Raw genomic sequence first — 25,817 nt, forward strand, 5'->3', positions numbered from 1 at the left:
AAAATATTCATTATTTCATGTATAACTCATCCGGAATGTCTAATCAATATATTATTTCTCTATGATATGTACCATTTCAGGATTGGGATACCTAGTTTTGAGAAAGCAGTAAGTGTTGAGGCACCTTAATTTGTCCTTTTAGCAGGTAGATAGACATCAAAATACTATTTTTGTAATTTGAACAATTGCCAGGGCTCTCCACAGTGGAATATACTTCTTTAACTCGTCCTTATCCAGTTTGACAGCTTGCGCTTGCATAACCATGCTATCACTGTTAAGTTAGTGGGAGAAATCTCTTTCCTTCTTTGCCTGGAGTAGAAGTTTAGGTAGCATATGTTTATTTGTAAAATATCGCCCTTCACAGTAAATCTTTGTGCATTATACTATATTAAAATAATGAGGCAATTTAAATTCATCTTCAGAGTTTCTTCTATTTCATACTGATCCAAAATATGTTCAGAAATTACAGTATTTTTTTAATGGGAGATTTAAATGCTTTTCATTAGACAGCTAGGAAGATGAAGCCATTACTGTAGCTTCTTACAGCTGACAATTACTGGAATGAAAACTTAGGAAAAAAAAGTTACCATATGAGACCTCTCAGGTTGATAGATATAACGGTGGACACTGTATTTTATTTGTCTGTCTCATTGTTGATGTAAGAAAAAAAAAAATTGTCATTTCTGTTCTTGCATCAGTTTCTCTGTCTCCTACTTTTTGCTTTTTACCTTACATTACTCTCGGTAATAGCATGAGATTAATTACCTAATGAGACTGAATCCCATGTACATATGGGATATCAAAGACGCCTATCATAGCTTGCTATATCCCTCCAGATTCTGCCTTCTACAGGATGTGGATTAATCGCTTTCTCTTTCAGAACTGTACGAGACGAAGTTCCCTGATGATTACTTCACAGTGATCACTGTTACAGCACAGCTTCAGTTATTGCGAATATCAGTTATGGATTGCAACTGATTGCAAATAGTGTTCTGTATAATTTGATTCACTGTTTTAAACTATAATATATATCAGGTAGTGTAAATCCTACTTGAAATAAACTAACATTTTCACCTTACTATATTATGCTGATACTTGTATGAGAAAGTTTGGAATTATTGTGTCATTAGTTTAATAAGGTACTTAAAAATTTGGGACAGTCTAAATAATTACAAATGAACCTCCCTGAATCAGAGACATAGTGTGATAGTAAAGCGTTCTTTTGGGATTATAAAGGAATTTATTTTTTTGCATTTATTTATTTTGCTTTAGCCCTTGTATTCTATGCCAGAAAGTGCACAGCCCTTAAGAAAACTTAAGAACTACAATAGTGATAGCAGCTGTGATAGTGGTAGCAGTATGTCAGAGTCTGGAGAAGAAACTGAAAAGGAAGATCATAATGAAAAAAAAGAGAAAAAAGTATCATATGATCTTGAAGAAAATAAATATAAATCCTTGGAACGATCAGGTAAGTTAAGTTACCCCATTTCTAAGTCAGGTCTTACATGGTGAATTATATAGAATGCTTGAGTATTTCAGAATATATCAACAGTCATAACTCAGAGTTAAACAGTGGTTTGTTCATTTAATCTTCTTTAAAATCTTTTCTAAAATAATTAAAAAAACAAAAAAGGAAAAAAAATGAATGTTTTTGACAAGAATGTCAAAGGGAAAAAATACATCTGGATTACAGTTGAAAATGGTGTGAATTTACTGAGATTTTTTTTTATAAGATTGTTATTTTTTCCTTGTCAAATAAAGTTTCATTAAGCTTGAATTTGCTGGAATATAGAAGGGATACAGAAATACATCTGTATATATATGTTTCTGATGAGATGTTTTCTTGCTTACTGCAGAGTGTTAGTGTGACTGCGTTCTGTTGAACATGGTAGATATAATATGCTCTTTTTTTTTTTTTTTTTAAGAGGTGTATTGTCTCATAGAATTTCATCATTTAATTACACAAATACTTCTAAAGTTTTATTTTTCATAGGAGCGTCCTTTATTTAGCAGGAGGCTGAATTAAAAAAACCTTACAGCTGTGCAGGAGCAGATGAGTTAGACCAGGTCTACAAATATGTGTTCCTTCAACTACATTTTCTCTTTCTTCCATATTCTTCTAGTCAAGAAGACTAATGTAGTGGCCACATGCTTTTTGACCCATAGGGAATATGCACTCTGTCTCAAATCGGGTGCATGGATTGGAGTCTACCTGATTAAAGCTGACTATGAGGGAGAAATAAATGTTCTTATAGAGTATATAACATATGTGTTATTAGAGGATCTGACATGAATGACTACTGCATATAAAATTGTTAGTCAATGTAAGTTATTGTACAACGGATGTAAATGTGATAGTCATATGTGTTGTTAGTTACACAGACTGAAAAATGGGTGTAAAAAGACTAATAAGTAATTACATCATTCCTTTAATTTGTCTGCAGGTAGAATGAACTGGAAACCTTCAATTAAAAATATAAAATCTCCATCATATTCACCCTCCACATCATCTGCAGGTCCAATAAGGCGTTCTGTAAGCTGCCCTCGTTCAATATCGAATATGCAGTCACATGAGCAACGTCCCTTCTCGGCCAAAGCATCTCTGCAAATCCAGCGTGCATCCTCAGTGAATAGGTCTCGTTCTTTAAATTGCAGCCCATCTTCATCCAGAGTCTCTCAGACATCCAGCCTGGGAACTATGAATTCTTCGGGGGTGAGTTAGCAAAGCAGTTACATTCAAAAAGTGTTCCATTTCTCTAAAGCTTTATAAATGCATTAATAATTTTTACAATGTCAAAAATCCTGATGTACTATATACAATTGATTCTATTTTAACAGAAACTCAGGATTGTAAGATCTCTACATGTTTTACAGTGAGTGCTAGCTGTGATCTTCCAGTGTTTCTGGTGCAGCTATACAGATAGTACATTTTATGAAAATAGAAATCGTAGGTAGAGCTTTTGTGGCTTAGAAACCCTCTCTCCTAGACAGTTTTTTTGTTTGTTTCTGTTTTAAAGGTAGAAAGTTATTACTTTAGCATGAACCACTTAAAAAGTTTCTGTGGTTTATTTGGGGACTTCTGGTTCTGGAATAATGATCTGCCTACCTTCCAAATTTTAAGTGACACAAACACATCAGTACTTGAAAAACAGTGTATACTCCTAGGATAAATGCATTGTATCAGATTAAAACATTAGTAAGATTTTGTATGGCTCTTCATTGAAGACGTAATTACTTTGCAGCCTACTGTACCTAATTCAAATAAACCGTACCACTGCTGCAGAGCTCTACTTCCAGAGTTAACAATTTAAAATCTATAGGCAGTTCCTTGTCTTCCTTAAGATTTACTGACTTGCTGTTGCAATAACAGTGTCAGAAGCCTTTTTTTATTTTTTTAAGTGAAGGTAAACCTACTTCCATTTTGAAGCCTGTCCCTGAGGCAGGCAAACATTTAGATTTATGTGGTCCAACTAAGTAATTAACAGAAAAAAAAATCATATTAAATAAAGATTTTTAGCTGTTTAGAATCTGTGTGCTTTAACACTTTACCGGTATATTTCTGGAATATACCTTTTATATTTTTTTCTTGTTGTGACCAGACTGTCATATTCTTTGATATCTCCTTCATAACCCAGACATTGCTACTGTCATTCCATGGTGGACCACACATCCACTTACCCCCAGGCGGTGTTTGCTGGATCTGTATCCAGCCTAATTCAGTATTGTATTGAGTGTTCATGCCAGTGTGTTTCAATTCGTCCTTTGGTGGCTGACCCATATATTTCATCACCCAAATAATTCATCTGGATAGAGGGCAAAACAAATTGGCACTTCTAACCCACACTTGCAGCCTTTCTCCACTGTGTTGAGTTTTGACTGTGAGAAATCCTTTTGTAATGCTAATTAACGTGCTTCATAGTATTTATGATCTCTAATCATCATTTTTATCTGGTAGAACACACATTGTCTGTTTTGCCTGTGAGGCTTTGTCTAAATGATGAAAAAGAACCCTTTTAAAATTGTGTGCTGACATCTTGCAAAATACTCCTTAACATGGTTTTCCATCTTTAAAGTCAACTAATAGAATTGGGAAGACATTAAGATTGTGTCTTCACCACAACATGTTAAAGGTATTTTTTATCACATTAGCTTTCTCAAGTTTAAAAAGTACCCTTTCATCATCAAGATGTATTCTGAGAGTTTAATGAGACAGACTTAATGTAGATTTTTCTACTCACATTAACTCTATATCCAATACAAATTACTGAAAGATTAAAACCAGTCTCTTACCGTATGACATTAAAAATGGGCTGCTCACTTAAATTAACATTAGTAAGAAACCATACTTACTTTTTCATTGAGAAAGCTGTACTACAGAAGTGATCTTGATATGCAGATCAATTATGTTGGGTGATAGAGCTTGGGTCATGTTTCTTAAAATAATGTGAATAAAATTACTTACAAAATTGATAAGAACTACTCATAATTTAGCACTGTATTGTGAATGGAACTCTGTTCATAATTATTTTTGCAACTAAGAATAATATACTATATATTACTGCTAGAATAAAATTGAAATTGATAAACTATAACTTACTAAGAAGAAATAATTTGTGCATGCTAAAGTATTAGTTTTTCAATCCTTTGGGCAAGCAAAAAAGGAGTATATTGCCATTTTTGGAGTCTGGTAAGATCCAAATATACTAAAGGCATGGAAACTAAGTTTAGAATGAGCCATCTGATGAGACCCAACCTGGAGTAACGCATTGGGCTCTGGGGCCCCCAGCGTAAGGACATGGACATATTGGAGGATGTCCAGAGGTGGGACACAGAGGGGACACAGAGATTATCAGAGGCTGGAGCACCTCCCCTATGAAGACAGGCTGAGGGAGTTGGGGTTGTTCATCCTGGAGAAGAGAAGGCTCTGGGGAGACCTTGTAGCAGCCTGGCAGTACCTAAATGGGGGCCCACAAGAAAGCTGGGGAGGGACTGTTATCTGGGAGTGTAGTGATAGGACAAGGGGTAATAATTTTTAACTGAAAAGAGGGTAGATTTAGATTAGACATTTGAAAGAAATTCTTTACTATGAGGGTGGAGAGGGACTGGAACAGGTTGCCCAGAGAAGCAGTGAATGCCCCATCCCTGGAAATGTTCAAGGACAGGCTGAATGAGGCTTTGGGCAACCTGGTCTGGTGTGAGGTGTCCCTGCCCAGGGCAGGGGATTGGAACCAGATGATCTTTAAGGTCCCTTCCAACCCGTGTGGTTCTATGATTTACATTTGGGAATTACAGACTTATTTTATAGCAGTTATAACCAAAAGTGGATTTGTAAATATTTGCTACCTTATCATTTCAGCTATATTATTCTATCAGAATATTTTATGTTTGAAAATATTCTTCATCTACTTAAGCAAAAGTATCCTTAAGTAATGTCGTTCTTACAAGGTACAAAGATTTAGAAATGCCTAAAAATTTTGAATTTCATTCTTGGAAAAAAAAAAAACACTTAAAATTAAGCCCACTTACTTTTGCACGGACAAAAATATGCAAAAGTAAAGAAAAACGATCAGAAATACTTCTAACTACGTTCTAGATTTTAAAAAGCAAACCCCAAATCCTCCAGAGATGGTCTTATCTAGGTACTCTATGGGTTCAAGTTGCTATTGGCACGAAAAACACTGATATTTTAAACAGTACCCTGAAATATTGAAAGCAATGTGTGAACCCCACTCACCAGAATTGGAGCAAAATGTCCTTACTTCTCATATAATTGGCATTTTCTGTTAAACTGTAAATCAAATTTGTCACAGTGCAGAACTGAAATGAAGTTTATTATTATTAATAATTTCTGTTCATTATATTGAGTTTAATTTCCAAATTTGTTGTCTGCATTTCAAGTTTATATTTTAAATGGTGGGCATCATGAATATCTAATATATATTAGCTTATCTTTTTTCAAACAAACATGCATTCAAACTCTGGTTTTCTTGCATTTCTTGACAACTAAAAGTAACCCTGATGGATTAATGTGCAAAGCATACTTGAGTATATTAGGTATGTATTAGATATTACATTTCTACACTTTATAAATGCATTTTATACCACCCTGTTTAGAGTTTTTATTTATTTATTTATTTATCAAGGAAACATCTTTGTTCCCATTATGTGATCTAATAGCACACCTGGATTTTTTCCTCTATTTCATATTTTTAGAATGAGTCTTTGCTGCAACAGAAAACGAAAGAGCAAGAAGTTGCTCTGACAAAAGAGACTCTGCTCATTTTCAATGACATGAGAATGAAGTTCCCAGGCAAAACAGATGAAGAATCAGAATTAATTATAGAAGATGTAAGTATCTATAAATAAGAAAGAAGAATTACAAGCTAGGTAGTGTTTAAGCCACTAAAATGAAGGAAAGTAGAAAGTTCAATTTATGATTCATGAGCTCCTGTGGCCTTAAAACTTCCATAACTCAGGATAATTGAAAAGATTTCAAAAGCTTGGAGCTTTGCATGCTTTCTGAGCTTAAAAGAGCAGCACTGAAAACATTCTTATGTCTCTATAAAATATATGAGAAACAATCAGAAAGGTTAGGAAAATACAGTTTTTCATTGTGTAGAAAGTTAAAACTTTTAAGTAAGCTAAGAATAATGTTACAATTCATTAACAGTTTATATTTCATCTGATACTGTTAGTGGAGATCCTGATGTGTTTAATTTGCTCTTGAATAGGCATACTGGAGAACTCAAAACAGTATGCTGGAAGCTTGCTGGTCATAAGGAACACCATTCATACATTTGTCTCTTCTAGTCTGCCAGCTTGTGTTTTCTCACATCCAACATCGCTCTGAGCCTCATCACCTCAAAGAAATGTGAAACAATCCCTGATCTAAAGTGGAATTAATAAGCAATGCCTAATATACAGATATATAAGCAAAAAATATATGGTATTTAAATACCTTGTAAATATCTAGTGCAAAGAAACTAACATCAGCTGGTGAAAGAAGAAAACAGAGAAGTTATTTTCTCAATCTAGTAAAAATATAGAGGGATCTGGTCATTTAAATTAACACCTGTATTCTGATGTAGTAAGCACAGTCCATGGTGTGTTAGAATTCATCAAACTAATTTATTATCCAGTTGGAAATGCCCTTTGTTCTGCAAACTTTCAAAATCTTAGAAATGTGTTGATTATGTCTCCAGTAACCTGTGTGACTACATCACAGTGGAAAGGAATTGTATTGTCCTGTATTGATGGATGATTTAGGTCATTCTAGGAGACAGCATTCATAAGTAGCATGTTTAGTTTCTTCTTCCTAGAAGTAGAAATAAAATCCTTCATTAAATTTTCTCTCTCAGAAATGGGGAGTGTGTGTGTGTTTGTTTATATATGGGATCATGTGCGTTTGTATATGCACTCCATCTAGTGGTGCTTTTTAATACAACAGTAGCATAATTATAAATGCACTTTCTTATTGCAGAATTCTCTTATGGCTTTAACCAGTTTTTGTTGGTAAATAATATTTCATCATGGAAGGAAACAGGTAATTGTATATTAGTTGTCAGTTAGGTAGAACTTGTCATAGGTCTAGAATACAATAGAAAGAAAAAATGAAAATTTTATGTTAATAGCTCAAGCTATTTTGTTGACAGACATCATAAAAGAAGAATATTTCTCATTCACAGTATTGCAGTTCACATGATTATTTATAGAAATTTTGAATGAATTGTTTTCAAAATATGTCTAATGTCCTTTACGAAGCAAAAAAATTATTTGATTAGATAAACAGTTGTGTTATTGAACTCTTATGGCTGTACTGAAGGAATCACAACTGTGTCAGTCAAGACGAGCTTCTTTCTGCTTTGTAGTGTAGGACTTTCAAAATCAGGTAGAAAAGATGGTAGGATTAATTACAAATGTTCCCCCATATAAATTTGCAAATCTTTTCTATTTCTCTTAAAGAAAACTTTTCACAGGCGTCTTAAATACGCACACTTTTTAAGCATTAGGAATGTCTGTAAATGAAATGCCAGATTTCGATTGTTTCTATGCACAATTTTTTATCTTGTGTTTTGCAATGACTACAGATAATGGATAATTGGAAGCATCATAAAACAAAAGTGGCATCATATTGGTTGGTAAAACTGGATTCTGTAAAGCAACGAAAAGTAAGTGATACAGATTTCATTTTCTCAAGACTATCTGATGTAGATAAACAGAGGTGTGTCTACTGGTATTTAGCAGCAGCTGGGAGTGACTTGACATTACAATATTGGCTAGTATCATTAACATATGTATAAATTAAGTCCATTGCAGGAAAAGATGATGCTCCATGTTTAGACAAACATAATTATCCTGGAATGTAATTGCAAATAAAATTCTTTAAAAATTAGGCTGGTGGAAGAAGAGCAAACAAATGAACAATTAGTGCTGATTGATAAAGGTATTTTTGGTCTGAAATTACGGACTGGTTTATTAACACTCCCTTAGAGCTAGTAATATTGAACTTGATTATTTGGATCTTTGACCCACACCATTAGAACAGGTCATGTTAAAAAATAAAAATAAAAAAATTGTGCCTGCCAAGCAAAGATTATTATCATTGTTAGTGTTCAACTACGTGGTTTAGTCTTTCAAAAGCTAATTAGATTTGTTTACCATTCTGTCTTCACATATCTGCTATCTAATAGCTAGCATTGTGCATAGTACCTAAACAATTTTTAATCTGTTTAAAAATTGACATGCTGTAGTATGTCAGTCATATCTATATGTCATAACATACGTCAGTCGAAATCATCTTCCCAGTGTAACAGTCATTTTCCTTAATGTAGAAGAAATTTTATTTGAGAGTATTGTTAATACTTTGGTGACCCTGAAGCAGTATTTGGGTCTTTCTCTGTCTCAGTCACTGCCACATTATGTGGATTAGCATATCTGTTCCAGGCATTTAATCTCTGTATTTCTCAGTTTCACAATCTATTTTATAGACCATAAAAGAAAGCAACTTAATCAAAATGCTGCACACATGATAAATATTATCGTTGGAAAAGGTTGGTTGATTATTATGGAAGAAGAGAAGAACAATTTTGGGTCCTCATCTCAACTTGTATAAAATCAGCACTATGATCCTCAGTCTTTCGAATTGTATCTTATTCAACATGGCATTAAATGCTTTTATTTTCATACTGGACAGAGAAAACGTTAATTTAATTTGATGTCATATGATAGAAAAATATTTGACTATTCCAGTTAAATTATCAAGTTCAGATATTAAGGGGAATATGTATCTATACAGTCTTTTAAAACTAAATTAGACATGACAAACTTGACAATGTAGGAGGCTATAACTTAACCAAAATTATTCTTTAACTGTGTCAAGTGGCAACAATATAACAGCAGAATTCTTTCTTGTGCCATTGACTGGAATCAGTAGAGCAACCGTTGGCTGAAATTGTGTAATTTTCATTGGCTGAAATTGTGTAATTTTTGATTCATACCTAGAAATTTTATGCATAATAGTCCTTTGCTTAAAATGATCTAATTTTAATTACAGGAAAGAGTGTTGCAATCCCAATATACATGCACATCAGTCTTTATTACTGTGTGCATGTGGCAGCTGTAGCCTTTAGTCCAAATCCGGAGAGAGGCTTAGTGAGGGCTTTTAGAAAATGGTCATATGGAGGAAGAGCTGCTGGGAAGAGGGAGGGAGGAGAGGTGGGAGGGAAGGACAGAGAGACAGATACATAGCTAACAGGGCCCAAAATGCACATTGTGGATATGCAGTGGGGATCTCATTTTCAGCAGAAATCTTTGGGGCAGTTGGAGATGTGTTGCCAGAATTGCCTCCTTTAATCTATGCAGTCATGAGTGTGGGTAGAGGTTGCCGGATGGGGCCCCTCACTGCAGCTGAAATACAGGGCTTTCAAAGAGGACTGGTTAAGCTGTCTTGTTTCCGCCCCCCCCCCCCCCCCCCCCCCGCCTTCCTTTTCTCTTCTTTCTTCCCCCTTTGTCTCCTCTTTCCACCCTTCTCTCTCATTCCTGTTTTCTCTTTTTCTCCTCTTTTTTCTTCTCTTACTATATATATATTTTTTCCTTCTTGTCAGAATTTTATCCTGTAAGCATTATTTCAGAAAGTCTACAATAAAAGGGTAGTATTGTCCTTTATTTGACTGACAGTCATGTAAAGCCAAGGGCACATTAACAAAGTCAAAATCATACAGGTTGATATGCCAGGTCATTAGTAAAAACTTACTTTAGTAAAAACTACACAACCAGAAATGTGGATTTCTTTGCTTTTCTTGTGAGGACATCTTTTACAGCCTGGGAGACTTAATAATTCCTGAAGCACTAATGGGCTCTTCATCTTTGGTTGCACTGGTAATAATTTTTTTAAAACTGTTTTTAACCTCAATCCCTTCAAGCATTCAGATAGTTATTCTTAGAAGGGTAGTTTATAAAAATGGATTAACTTTGACAATGACATCGCAGCTCAGGACTGTCAAATGTGTAAGCTTTTGTTGATTTGGAAGAAGCATATTTTATATTCCAGTGGGGTGGGTAAAGCAGAAGAGAGCTCAAGGTGAAGAATATTTATACAAGTAAGGAATCTATCTCAAAGGTACTTTCTGTAACTTTGTGAAATACAAAACAGAAACTCAATCCCCTTCACTGTACTTTAGAATAACTGTGAAACTCTAAAACATGAGGAGAAAATACCTGGGCAATATACTAGATTTCACGGTGTTCATACCTGACAGCTCTATTTTCTTAAGTATTATTCTACGTGATGTAGAAAAATTAAACTCCTGCTCATATTCTCAGTGTCTAACGTTATGACATTACAGCAGAGGTAAAGGATGCATTTAGAAGAAAGTTGAGAGTATTCCAATGAAATCAATGCATTCTAAAATGAAATTTAGACTCCCAAGACTTTTAGGAAAAGGAGACTTCTGTATGGAAGGAGTTGTGACTGTTTTGTTTTGCATCACTTTATATAATTTCTTTCAAATCTGTTTTGATGGTTACCAGAGGGTCTGTACATCTTGTTTTGAATGTACTCTTTTATAACATCTTGTTCTGTTACGTCTAAATAATTGGTTATGTTGATGATGCAAATTAACGTAAACAGAAAGATGAAGGCAATCTAGGGATATTAGCTGAGAAAAGGGGGGAAGTAGTTTCCATAAGTTCCAGTCCTTGTGCAATGCCTTGTCTCTTTTTCTTAAATGGATGATTGAAGCTGTGTTTGCAAATTAAGAACAATTAACTGAGATGATTTCCCCTCTGGCATGCTGGCAATGTCAACACAGTAAAAACAGAACAGAAGATTTTTTTTCCCATGTTACCTGGCAGTCTGCAGCTTTGCTTTAAGATGCAAGGCTCTGTCTTTAGCTTTTGTTAACTCCAGGTGCTAAAGTAAAAGAAGGGGGCTGCACATTTAATATCATACTTCATAGTACGTGTCTGTTAGACTAATGAGTTAGAGAGTTATATGCCATTGAATTGTTCTGTTTTACCCATGGAGACAAATGACAATTAGTCAATGTAGCATTGCAAAGAAAGGTATAGTTGACCCTTTATGTAATTTAGGGACTTTAGTGGCCATTTTTGTGGGTAAGCCTTACGCAGGGGAGGGGAGGCACAAAGAAAGGCTACCTGATGAGCATTAAGGCAAGTAGGGTCATGCTGTTAAGAGAATGTCTGAAAATCCAGATTCTTCCTACAAGTGTGGAGCAGTCCAAAAATGGATATAGCTCCTGCGGTCACTAAATGGGATCACTTTCCTTAGTGTATAATTTACTACTCTTTCTATCTCACTCTTTGGGAGGAAGAGATCATGGGCATGCTTTTAGTGTTAGACACCTGCATTCATAAAGATTCCCAACATAGTGGACAGCATTATATTCCCATTGAGTAATTGCGTGCATGGAGTTAGCAGAAGGCCTATACATGCAGACAATCCTAGATCTTCAAAAAAGAGCTTAAATAAAATGTAAATGACATATTTCATTATCAAGCATTTACAGGTTTTCTGCCCACTAAGCTCTGTACTGTAAACTGTTACTGTGTTCCTGCAAGCATTTTGTTTATTTTTTGCTTTGTTTTGTTAGTTCTGTCTAATAATTCTATTTATGAACAACAGTTTGCTATGCAGGACCAAAAAATTTGAAATTCTACACTACTGTTTTTACTAAATCTCCTTCACCTTTTGAGGGTCAGATATTCAACCATATGAATCCATTTGTCATACACATCTGACAGTTTTCTGGGAAAATATTGAGTGTATAGAGTGCCAGTGAGGGGCCTAAGTACTACTTCAGTATTCTGGAAGGTACTACTTCCTATTCCTGTTTTTTGTGACAGTATCTAAATAAACAGAAGTCAAGGTGCTCTGCAGCCTGTTTCCCTCCAGGGACTATGGAGGGAACTTAAAAGACTTAAGAGAACTTACAGATGTAAAAACAAGTGTGGTGAATCCCACCTTCGTGTCCCAGTTCACTGGGGTGTGCAAAGGTGTATCAAAGAGGAATCTGATGAGCTGGATGTACAACTGCCTATGAGTGTCTGAGTAGCTAAGACTTCCCGGATAAAAACTCTGCTCCACTGAATGCAGCTTAGAAGCTTCTTTACTTTGCTCAACATCTTGACGCATTTGCATGTAAATATATTAAAATATATTAAATGTATATAATAAATCTCTTTAATTTCTATAAACAATAATGTTTTAAAAATCTTCCTGTTTCTTTTTCCTTATTTATTTCGCTACCCTGTTTACTGCTAAACCAAAATAGTTTGATCTAGGGTAATGCTGAGTTTCAATGGATATTAAACCAAAAGCAGCTTTAGCTTTTCAGGACATTCTAGTTCTTATAAAGTAGCTGGTATTTTAAAAAGGGAGGGGGAAAAGAAGAAGAGATAATCTTCAAGTATATAATATTTGGGTTGTTAATTATGTTGCCTTTAGTCTCTAATTGCATCCATTTTTGTTTCCTTTTAAATATTTTTTGTCATTTAAACTAGCTAGTATTCAACAGACTAAAAAAAATAGGAAAGCAATAAAAATAAAACATTTTGATTTAGTTTTCCAAAACGTTATTGACAGAAAAAGCGTCTCATAAAAATTTGCTGATGAATGCACAGAAATGAAATGTAGACGTGTGAGAATTTATAGCTATGCAGTCAGCTGTGTGTGCAGTGAATCAGAGAACAGTTGGTTTTAGGTTTTGCAATCTGCCTTTGCTTTGACTTGATTCAAGTACTCTTTCTTAGCTTTTGGATATAGTCAAGACAAGCGTTCGTGCAGTCCTCCAGCATGTCTGGAAGGCTCCAGACATTGAAAACTTACATCTGTACCGTCTCCTTAACCGTGTATTTAATCGCTTACTTTGGAGCCATGGTCAAGGCCTGTGGAACTGTTTCTGTAATTCAGGGTAAGCCCATTTTACTTATTATTTTAATCTTCTTCATAATTTCACAGCTACAAACAATGATGGCATACTTTGTTGCTCATTTTCATTCAAGAGAATGCTGTAATACATTTATGTTGTTTTAAAACAACATAAAGATACAGTATAATCAGAAATCTAATAATCTAGGCTGTTTCAGTAATGGAATAGGACATTTAGTAAGGTTTTTACAAAGATGATAATCTAAGGAAATAAACTAATTTTCAAAACAGCTGAGCTTTTGTTTGACTCTTTCAATTGGATACTCCACAATTTTTAGGCGTCTGGCCTGCGCTGTCGAATGTGGATTTACCCTGTACAAAATCATAATTATCTTAAGACTTGCAAGGGAAAAATTCGGTCACAGGTGCAGCTGATATCTCTTGCCAAAAGCAATATCTGTTTTGTGATTTACAAATAATGAGTTTGAATTTTTGTGCTTGATTACATTTGCTGTTTCACACGCTGGTGGGAATTTAAGTATATGCAGACTAGGAAGCGTGTGCACTGAGGTAAGCAGATGGTTTTGGTTTGGGTTGCAAATAAAAATTTTTAATGGAGAGAAAAAGGATGAGGCCATATTTTAAAAGTCCAGTATCCTATACTTCAAAATGTACATTCCTGAAATCAATGGCATTCATGTAAGGACAGATCTAGAGAAACAGATAATTGGTATAAAGCAATCTCCCCTCCTAACTTCTTGATAAAATGAAAATATGAATGTGTAAATATAAAATATATTGCATACAAAAAGACATTTTCTCTGTCAATATATACAACGTATAAAGTACAGGATGGGTTTTGAGTAGCTTGCATAAGGTATTTTAAGAGATTTATTAAAAATTAACTGCCAGAAACACACACAGTGTGCTGATGGCTATTGTATGTACAAAGGAATCAGCTTAACGTATTCTTCACTTACAGTCATTTGTCGTAGGTAGAGAATGCATGTAGTGCACTTGTCAATTGTCTCCCAACAGAACAGAAAAATGTGCTAACAATAATGAGGGATCTGAGAGTATCCAAAAGGTCATCAGTTTGTTTGTTTGTTTCTTTTACTATGATCTTCTTCATTGTGGAAGGTTTGTTTTTGTGTGAGCTGTTAAGTCTTTTTTTTTTTTTTTTTTTCACTGACATGGGCTGTGGGAACATGCAGATAATGTCAGTCCTAAGACTTGCTAGAGGTAGCTATTGGGAATGCAGCATGTTCCAAAAGTTTTAAAACTGGAGTGAGAAAAAGCTGTGTTTCCAATCTAAAGTTTCCGTGTTTCCAATCTAAAATGTTTCCTTTGCATAATCCTCAACAGCTGCAGGGGCTCTTCTTCAAGCCAAAAGAGGTGTGTGAATTCTTGAGTCAAAGTTCAATTTCTGTTGTCATAAAATATTATAAATACCTTCTCAATAATGCTGTTACTATTTTGAATCTTACTTTTAGTGTGCCCTTTTGCAGATCTTCTAATATGCATGAAAATTTTCAGATTTTTTTTTCCTCTGCAACTATTTCTTTTTGTTAAAAACATTTAAACAATTCTATTATTCACTTGGCTCAGAAGAACAGTCTTTGAGCCAGCAGAAGAGTTCAATGAAGAGTAGGATTTCACATCTAGCAATGCCTTTGTACATGCAGAACAAGACTCAGCTGACTACAGAATGGAGCTAAATTCTTTGACAAATATCAAATTCCTTGTAAGAGGAGTTCTCTGTAAAATTTCTAAAAAATACTGTAAAAATAATATACAAATACTCAGTATTTGTAGAGATCACTCCACAAGTAATATACCTACTACAAAATTCACAGAAGTAAGCAAACCAAAAGGATGTTTGTACCCCGTCAGTAGGCTGTTTATTCAGTTGCAAGCATCACTCTTGCCATGTAATCCTCAACACAGACCTTAAGATGACTCTGTAGCAGAGGCCAGCTTCTCATCAGTCGTCCTTAGCATTAATTGTGTCATTTGAAAGAACAGATTGGAATAAACGTAGGGCACATGTAGATTCTGGGGACGGGTGTTGGGAAGGAGTATTAGCGTGCTAATTAAGAAACAACACAAGTATGTGAAAATATATCAAGCAATATGGCACTTTCACTATTAATAATATGTATGTCTCCGGAGAACAGAGGTCATAGCCTCTTGCAGTTAGTTCTCTGCTAGGCACGTTATTTTAGTAAAAAGAACGGACAAAGAAACAAAGAAAACCTCAGTGAAATAACGTTGATGTAGATGGTTTCATAAAGCTACAGTTGTTTTACTGTATAGTAAACAAATAAAATTAATAATAGAAAACTGGTAGAACCAGTTGGCTTCAGATGGTTTTAAAAAGAATGAAATGTAATTGACAATATTGCACAACCAAGCCTAATACTCTCCTCTGGATCTAGTGAGTGCTCAGTGATTTCTTACTCATGTATGGAAACTAAAGCTACAGCATAACAAATAAACAGCTTCCTTGGGTAACAGTACTCCAGTCCTTATTGACTGCAGGATAACGGACTATGAACTGAATCTGTGTAGCATATAGAGGAGATTGCACAGACACACATATGTGTGAATTTTAATGAGATTTCATATAAATTTCCAAATATCAATCTTTGGTTGGTAATTGTATATCACTGTGGTCATAATCAGCCATAATTATAGCAGGCCACATATTCCTCTTCACTGATAAAATCCCTCATAACTGTCGGAAAGTGATTATAGACCTCAAAGCCCAGAGTTTAAGAAATTTATCAGGAGAGTCTTCTAGCAAGAGATTTTGGAGATTTATAGGTTAAATTAGAATATAATTATGTGCAACACTGTGAATCTGGTGAATGAATGTAATACTTAGAACTTCATCTTGCTGCTTTCCACCAGATGTCACATAGTGGAGGAAAGAATGAAGACAGTAGATTAATTTTCACATAATAGCAAATGTGAAAATTTCATGGACAGGAAACAATATTGAGAAAAATACATTAAAGAAAGCAGTAATTCTTGAAGTAGTATAATTATTCTGCTTATTAAATAAACAGACTTGATGCCTTAGAAACCATATTACTTAATTCATTATATGGATAAGAATTAAGGAGAAAAATGCTTCTCTAACTTTAAAATTATGTGTGCAGTAGCAATTCTGTAGGACTGAACGGTTTCAGCTCAAACATACTACTTAGACTAGGGATCCAGGCTGAAAAATCAGTGAGATAAACATACAACTTATGTTTTGGACATTAATGTTCACAATTGCATCATAATACAGTGTAATTTTAAAAATCTCATTAGGATGAAGTAGACATGCTGGTTCTTTGATGTGTACTAAAATCCAGTGTTTTAAGAACAAACTTCTTACCTCAGGGATGCAAAATCTACTACTGATCTCAGTGGGACAAGACTAAATCATCCTGGATGCTATGCTGCACCCCAAAAATGGATGCAACAAATTTTCCTCACTCTGTGAAGTGGTTCTTTCATAACCAAATAAAAAACCTCAAACTTACAAGCCATCTGTGCTACTAGATAATGTTTTGATGGAAAAAAAGGTCTTCGCAGGGACCATGTTACCTTTAGAACATATATTATGATCTGTAATCTGATAAGATTTCTGCACTGAACATAACATAAACACAAACACAGGTGTTAATGGGTACACAGAACTATTTTTGTCTTCTGGGATAAAACATCCCTGGCTCACATTGGTATGGTACGTGTTTTTTTGTTTACCTTTAATAATAATATTAGGAAAGAGAAATGGCTCTTTAAGGAAACAAAAGTATTCTGGTCCACATTTCAAAAAAGAAAGCTTCTGTAGATATACCTCACAAGTTGCACTTAATGGTAGAAGACCACCGCCATTTCGTAATAGAAAAAGACCAACCCCATATGAGCAGGTGGAACAATAAGTAGTATTTTAATGACTAAACTTAGAAACTTTCCTCTTATGATTATTTGGGTAAGAAAGAGCACGTGCTAATCTCCTTTATATTCTTTTAGTATTTGCTTCTTCTTAGTATGATGAACTTAAAATAAAAGTAAAGATTATTAATCTGTGTAGATGTTTAGAAATAACACATTACTCATTAATTTCCTTAATATCACATCATATTTGCATTCAGGTTGTAGCCTGTTAAAAATTGTATTTTCTGTCATTCCTGTTGTAAGACACCATCTATAATTATGTGACAGTAAATCTTTACATGCTAAACCTAAGTAATGGCCCTATAAATACTTAAGGAATACACCAAATGAAAAGTGACTTGTGGACATTTCACATATGAAGATTAACTTTTTAACATGTGTTTTGGACTCTCTTTTCCTGTAAACAGGCAAGTTCATGCATTTTCTTTTGTTCCTTTATTGTTAAATCTGATATAAAGCAGTAAAGCTCTCAGATTGCAGTCTGTGGCAGAAAACATGAAGTCGTGTCTGTTTCCATAACAGGAGCTCTTGGGAAACCATATTCAGTAAAAGTGCGGAGGTGGTGACTCCTGAGCAACTCCAGTGTTGCCAACGGATAGTACAGCTTTGTAAACACTGCCTACTAGTGGTTTACAAATATTCATCTGGCTCCAGAGGATCATTGACTGGAATTAGCCCCAGCTGGGATGATACAAGGTATGTATTTCAATGTTCTCATTCAAAATTATAATGATTAAAGATAATATTGCTGTTACTGCTACACTTCCCTTTAAGCCTCATTCAGTAAGTATTAAAAAAAAAAAGGGGTGGGGGGGGGGGGGGGCAATAAACCCCAACATTTCCCCTGATCCTTGATTCTTTCATTCAGAGCTCTCTAGCTCACTCATGAAATGCAATGAAAAAATTTGCTATATAGCATTTGTGTGAAACTACCCTTATTAAAGTCTTGATTGCCTACTGCCTAAGTAGCTGCAGCAGAGGCTTTCTGTAAAGCGAACTGAAAATGTCCTTTCTTCCGCTTCTCAGATCCCTCAAAGTCAGTGATTCCAGATTTGCATTCTTAGAGGTATCCTAACATGTATGATACTTCTGGCTTCACATTCGCAGTGGGATGCTATAGGGGCACAACTCCAGCCAAGGGTCAGGTAAGTGCCATCTGATTTACTGTATTGCACAGTTTTGCAAAGTTGACTTCCAAAACCTACAGTTTTAAAGCTTTATTATTTCATCTCACATAGCATAAATATATTTTCAAACCTTGCAAAACAGCATCATATAGTAAAAAAGAAAAAAAATATTTGGCACTTACCTGATTCTGCATTGGCTGGTTTAGTTCTCCTACCGGATACAATAAGGATTATATTGTCAGTGTAGGGATTACTGGAAATGCTCCAACTGTGGGAGTCGATGATCTCTAATTCAACAGTCTTAGATGGAAAATTAAATATAAGTTTCAAATTACTTAGGTTCCAATTTCTATCCATAATGGCAATTTGAATTATTATGTATATAAACTTACAAATGCTTTGTTTATATAAAGCATCTTACAGACACTATATCATAGAAGGGCTTTATGAGTTAAATACCATGTGAAAAGTGAACCTTTGATATATTATCTGTTAAATTTATTTTATGACTTAATTGTGTACTTGGTATATCTCAGGCTGGTTATTTGATACACTGAACTCATTTGTTACTGTCATATGAATCTTAAGGTGATCTAGCATAATTTAAAACCAACTAGAAACTGAATTTGGTCATAGCGAAAGTAGAAGTATCTTAGTCACAAAACAAATCATATTCAATATTAACATCTACTGAGCTGTTGCAGGAATATGGTAAAGTCATTTAGCCTAGTAAAGAGTAGAAAATCTTCAGGCTTGAAGTTTTTATTGCTTTTACTGTTAATACTGCAGAAAATTTTTCATCATAACCAACCGCAAACCGTTCAAACTGATCAGATGAGATTTCTCTTAGGTACTGCAGCTAGCAATCTTGCATTTGGAAAGCAGTGAAGTGGATGATCCAACAGGACTTTTTCATCTCTGGTTTCTGTGTTTATTTTGACACTGAATGGAAGTTTGTTCATAACTTTAGAGGCTAGAGGAATCTAGGATCTGTTATGTCCTAGATAATGATATTTCTTCAGCAGTGTGGTGGCATGACAACTCTGACTGAAGTTAATGGCTTTATATTAATCTCCATTTCTACTATGTATAAAGCAACATGCTAGTTAACCATGATATTCTGAATCTGTAAAATGAAAGTATGTGTGGAAATAAATGCTCTTGCCTATGGTGCCTGCCCTACAATATGTAAGGTAGTGAACTTTTTTTCTAGAAATGGGAGAACCACAGTACTATTTCACTTTCCATCATCTAGGTTTCTGTTTCTAAATTATGCAAGAAACTGCGCTACTACCAGCAGTTTTCTTGAGTGACAGGAAAATTGTGTGAAGTGCAAGAGATCATAGTATAATTTAATAAATGTACAAGAAGTTAATTTTTTCAAGACTTTATAAAATCTAATTTGAAGAACTTCCTTTGTTTTTTTTCTGACCAGAAAACTTTTTTTTTTTTAAGGTTTGTGTGGATGACTAAAGGCTTCACAGTTAGCAAATAGATACCTCTTTATTTAGGAAAATAGATTTCTATGTGGAGAGGGAAAAAAGCTATGAAAACAGAGTTCTTTTTTCACTTTCTGGATTTGTTCTCAGTTCCAGCTCCTAACTGTAAATCCACTGTATGTGATGAAGAGATTAAAGTATTAATGTAAATGTGCATTAATGTATTTTTTTCTCACAAAATTAAGTATAAATAAAACAACAGACCTCAAAAAAATACAAAAACCTCATTTAAATAATAGCTAAAAAATAAACTGTGCAAAAAGCCAGACTTTTCTCATTTTTGATAAATTCACCCATGTTTCAAAATTTAAGAAATGAGGAAAAATACCATCTACTGCTAGATCCTTACAGCTTGCTAAGTAATCTTATGGCATATTCTTAGAGAAGCATCAGAACTGTTAACTTTAAGATCAAGCAAATGTAGGACTCAGTCTGCTGAGGTAGTGAACTGTCAAGCTCACCACCAACCCATACCAAATCACATTTTTTTGGTAAATTTTTGAAAAAATGAATTGGTGATAATAACATTTGATAATAACACGTGACTAGTAGGATCAGTGTTTTAACTTATTCATCATTAATCAGTATGATTCACTAGAATGATGCAACATTTTTAAAGCAATAATTTATACGTGTTACGCTAATCCATCCTAACACTGACATCATTCATTAGGAAACTCTGATTTAGTGTGGATGTTATTTCTGCACACTTACTGTACTCATATGTACTCATACTTCTGCAACTACTAGGAAATGATAACATGAAACAGATTTAAGAATAAATATTAGACATGATAAATGTTTTTTGTAGTATTATGTAAGATACGTGCTATATAACTGTCTGAATTTTAAAGGATAAATAGTCACTGATGCGACTTACTGTGCTGTAGCATCATTGTTTCTTGCTTTACTAGAGTGGTGATGATAGCATGTGTACTTTTAGGGAATTAGAACAGGAAACCAAAACTGAATAATTCTATTTTTTTCCTCTAATAAATGTTTTCTTAGAACTTTACTTTTAATAACATAGTTAACAACAACTGCAGTTTTTACCCAATTTAAATTGAGCAAGTAGTACTATAATAACAGAGAACAAAGCATGAAATGTTAATGTTTGATAGTAGTGTTGCACAGAATACCATTGTTTAATTTACCTTCTTGCTTTAAGAAGACTGGCAAGATACTTGGTTGTCATACGACATCCTGAAATTTTGCTAAGACTCTCTCTGACCTTAAGATCTGTTTTCTGAGTCAGTTAATGCCTAGTGCTCTGTATGTTTTATAAGTAGTGCTTATTGCACATATTTTCCTGCATACAACAATTACAAGGTATGGCTCTTAATTCTTTCACTCTTGAATGTTATCTTATGTGTAAATTCGGCTGTATTTTTCTATATCATTTCTAGGTGTTTGTTGCCAGGACCTTCACAGTTCATCACGAACAACCTTAGCTGCAGTTCATCTGGAATGCCTCGCCCTAACATTTTGTTCACACACAGATATAGTCACCTGTGAAGCAAAAGAAAAGTTACTTTTCTTTGTAAATAATGGCACTCCATTTTTTTTTTTTCAAATTATAATTTGTCATGGAGCTAAATGCAAGCACTGTTATCATAATATGGTAGTTAATATATAACATTTAGCTGAAAACCTACTGTAAAAGCATAGCTTTTCTGGAAGCATAATAAACCTTGTTAAGCTGTTTACACACATTTGAATGTGTAGATCTTGCTAGGTTTATAAGTAATTCCTACTAGAAATGTTATTTTTGCTGCAGAACATAGAAATGAAATTGATCTTGAAGATCCTATTACAGTGTTACATTATTTTGTATGTACAATACTTTGACTTGAATATTATTTATTGTAAAGTATACTATTTATTGTCTCAAATGTAATTGATGCTTTAACTAGACAGATGATTAAAAAAAATGTAGTAGAACAGTAAAAATGTAATAATTATTAAAAATAATCTGATAATTTCTTGGACATGTTTAAAATAATCTCCCAAACTCTGTAAGCCAAACCTGAAACAGATATCTTTTTTCATTTCTCCCCTGAAATTACGGGTCCTGCTTAGTGCTTTTACTTTTCTTAAAGGACATGGCATAGTATCTTTTAGTCAAAGTGAAGGCATTCTTTATGCAAATAGTAAAAATATCAGTTCATGCATTCAGTTTCTAATTGGATTTTTGTAATAAAACAGAAGCCAGTATTTGTTAACTAGCTTTCATTCACATTACCTATGGCCTGTGCCTTTAAGTTTCCTTTGGGAGCAAGCAGTCACCTACAACTTGTGCAAGCATGCATAGTGGATAGGTTTTCTGTTTTACTACACAAGTGGTAAAGCAGACATTTTTAGGAAATACTGCAGCTATAATTTATTATTTCAACCTTATACTAATTGGTTTGCTGTAGTTTTTAGCATACAATCCAGTACATACTGTAGAATGTGTTGTTTAACTAGACAGTATTTTCTAGACTTGTTGACACCTTTAAATGTTGGAAATATAATTCAGTAGAAAGCTCTCATTCAGATTCAGCTTCCTCGGCCTGGCTGAAGGGCACAAAAAGAAACTGAGCCAGAACAGGACCACAATTAACAGGACTTGTAACCTGAAAGCATCATTCAGGTTTTCTACATATACCCTTTCATCTCATTCAGCATTGCGCCATATAAGCCTTATTCATTATATAAATAATTATTTAAAAAAAAAAAAACCAAACAGCTAATCTAGATTTAATTTTTTTTTTTTTTAACTGAGTAAAGAACAGAGTAGTAGGTATTTACCAAAGACTTGTTTACTTTCTAATAATGTAACCTGGAAACTTGTTTGTAAATTACTAATGTATTTTAGGTATACGTTAAAAAATAATTTAGGGGGGTTAATTGACCTCAGGAGAAGTATATTAGAGGTTTTTGATATCCAGAAATTTATGAGAAATTTATGAGAAATTTAAGAGACTTAAGAGATTTGAGACTGAAGTTGTTTGGAATTTAATTTTTTAAAATCTTAGTCATAGTATATATATCAAATTGGGAATTCTGGTGAGATTTTTGATGCCTGTGCTGTAGTGCCTCAGCTCTAGAACTGCAAGATACAAGATAGCAAGACTATTTGTAAACAATTAAAAAAAAGACAAAACAACAACACAAAACATAGATTAGCCAGATATAAGCAGTCTTCTAGTCCAGTAAAAATCTTTTTCATTCTCATGGTAATACTAATTTAGTAATACAGTATGTTCACATTAATTGTGTATATTTCCTTTGATCCATATTGAAAAAGCATATTATGATTATCTGTAACACCTAATAAAAACTGTAAATCCTCTCTTCCTGGGGCAGGCTTCCACTGTATTCTGCTTTTGGCATGAGGGGGGAAACACAACTTCAACCCACCTTGCCCAACTCAAACAGAATCCTTTGACAGCGGGTTCACATGACTTTTTCTTTTCAAATTGCTTCTGATAAGTATTCTCAGAGGCCTGTGCTGGGACAGGCCAATCTGTACTGAGCAGTCTGCCAGCTGAAAGAGGGGTACCAAGTATACCTGTGTGGTACAGACAGATACAGGAAAAAGGTATTTAGTATGTACAAAAGTGGACCAGATGGTTGATTTATGTCTGATGTTGTTTCATTTATTTCTGATAACCTTTCCTAGACTAGTAGAGTATTCCTAATAGTGTGTGAATCAATACTTATAGCGTCTAAGTATGTTAATTTAAGCCTGTTAAGTATATTCAAGGATGTCACCCCAGCTGAGGCTGGTTTCCTGTCAGGCACTGTGGGGAACGTCAGGCTGCGATTCACTTCCCTCACTAAGTGTCATTAATGACCCAACCCTCACAAACCCACTGATATTTATACAAAAATATTGGCATTTAGTGGGAATCTTTTTTTTTTTTTTTTTTTGAGCCGGCTGGAGGCAGGGGCAGCGGCGGTTTCTGGGCGCGGAGGACGCCGTGCCGGGCCGTGCCGGGAGAACCGGCGGCGAGGAGGCGCAGCCGGCCCTGTGTGGCCACAGGGTGCCGCAGCGCCCAGCGGGGTTCCCGCCCTTGCTCTCCACAAGCCCAGGGCCGCTGGGGGGGCTGCCCTCCAGAGGGCGGCAGCAGGCAGGGCGCAGCCCCCCGGTGTCTCGGCAGGGCGCTGCGCCCCCAGAGGCGGTGTTGGGGGGACCTCTGCCCGCAGCTCCTTGGGCAGCACCGAGGCGTGAGGCGCAGGGCTGTGGTTAAGCACAAGCATCACGACATGTGCCTGCCCCGCTGGTTGGTTGGCGAAATCGACTCATGTCGGTAACGGCACAGTCAGGGTAAGCTCACACACAGAGTGGGTGTTTGAAAGGAACCAGCACCTGATGTGATTTATGTGGAAACCTCTCACGGTTTCCCCAGCAGCCATGCAGGCTCCGTCCCCCGGAGGGTCTGCGCAGCCAGGCCTGGCCAGAGGGCTGGGCTGCGGGTGCCATGCAGACCGGCTTGGCTGCTTTGTTCCCTGCCTCCTCATACTGCGCTGGTGTAAACGCTGTCACTTCAAAGCAGGGTGAACAGCTGTAGGGTTGGGCTCAGAAATACCAATTATGAAACCTTGAAAAGATTTCACACCTTATTTGTGCTGTGAAACAGTTCTTACCCTGTGAGAGCGCAGCCTGATGGCATCTGCTCTTTTAGTCTTTACTGGAGAAAAATACCTACTGAAATCTGTGGGAGCTCAGTTCGTATGGGCTATGAAACGGGCTTCCAGGGGCTGACCAGAAAGGATGTTGCTTTCCATGGCAGCCAGTTGCTGGTGCAAAGCTATTTGTCTCTGGTCTGCAAACAGCCATACCTCTTCTGTGCCCAGGAACTGAATTTTCTGGTAAAAGAAAGTGCATATAAATGTGCTTCTTTAGTTTTGGTAATACACTTGGGCTTCCAAATACAAAGACACAGGAGCAAAGAAAATACAATTTTGAAAGCATAATTTTGTCAAAGTAACATTAAAGGAAACAGAGTATTTCACAAATATACTCATTTGGTACACCTTTGCCTTGGGTTAATGTTCGGCCTAGAAATAAATATTTTGCTCTCTTTACGGGAAAACCAGTCACTAAGTGTCAACTCTCTATCCAGGAACATAAATAAATTCACATCAGCTTTTAAAACTACATCTGAATGATTTTTTAGCTAGGCTAGGAGTTCTAGAACAAATTCACTTTTAAATACACAAACACGAATTTACAGTTTTTGACTTTCCCCGAATCTTCAAGTGGGAAGATCGAATTACATTGACAGTTATATAACATCTAATTTAGGTGTTAGCAAATGTGAATATTTGCAAGTTAGCTTTGCATGCAGTGTTAAAACAGTTAACTTGAAGCTGTTGCGTTTATTCCCATTTTCAGGAGAAGATAATCTGCTGTTAAATGGTATAGCTATTGGAAAATCTTTCACTATGGCATTTGCTAAAAACATTTGTAATTTTTTTTCTGTATGTGGTAAAATCCTCATGCATTAGTTGTTATTCTGCTTCTGTGTTCTTTGTTCTCTGTCAGCCACCTCTGTGCAGTTTCCTACATTGTGCAAGTGTTTTGTTAATGCAGAAGAGTCTTTGTTGGTATGTAAATAGCTGTAGCACTTAGGACGCAAGGAAATCAGTGGTAATTTTACCATTTATGTATATGGAACAGGAGCAGATTCTGCTTGTGGGGGAGCAAGACAGACAGTCTTTGTTTTTTTTTTCCTTTTTTTTTTTTTTTTGTCCTTGTTTCTTCTTTTAAAACAAAAGGCAGCATTCACTCGGTAAGGAGAACTCTTAATACTGCACTTAGAACTCCCCTCCTTTCACAATAAATGATATTAACCATACCAC

The 25,817-nt window shown here is 35.2% G+C and overlaps 1 protein-coding gene across 8 annotated transcripts in view; it reads left to right on the forward strand.

Annotated features, from left to right (window-relative positions):
- The window catches only part of TTLL7 (tubulin tyrosine ligase like 7), a 72,878-nt gene extending 49,577 nt beyond the window's left edge, over window positions 1-23,301 (forward strand). For 6 of the 8 annotated variants that reach the window (XM_040565240.1, XM_040565238.1, XM_040565236.1 and 3 more), the window contains 7 exons: window positions 1,273-1,468; window positions 2,445-2,713; window positions 6,214-6,348; window positions 8,088-8,168; window positions 13,270-13,430; window positions 17,864-18,037; window positions 21,374-23,301. In XM_040565240.1, the coding sequence (XP_040421174.1) occupies window positions 1,273-1,468; window positions 2,445-2,713; window positions 6,214-6,348; window positions 8,088-8,168; window positions 13,270-13,430; window positions 17,864-18,037; window positions 21,374-21,482 (1,125 nt within the window). In that variant the 3' untranslated portion in view covers window positions 21,483-23,301. Of the gene's footprint in view, window positions 1-1,272; window positions 1,469-2,444; window positions 2,714-6,213; window positions 6,349-8,087; window positions 8,169-13,269; window positions 13,431-16,780; window positions 17,124-17,863; window positions 18,038-18,367; window positions 18,487-21,373 lie in introns of those variants that run through there. The other 2 variants (XR_005821958.1, XM_040565239.1) reach the window with 2 other exon arrangements.
- Window positions 23,302-25,817: the final 2,516 nt, after the last annotated feature.

This window comes from Cygnus olor, chromosome 8 (genome assembly GCF_009769625.2).
Source record: "Cygnus olor isolate bCygOlo1 chromosome 8, bCygOlo1.pri.v2, whole genome shotgun sequence".
Lineage (NCBI taxonomy): Eukaryota > Metazoa > Chordata > Aves > Anseriformes > Anatidae > Cygnus > Cygnus olor.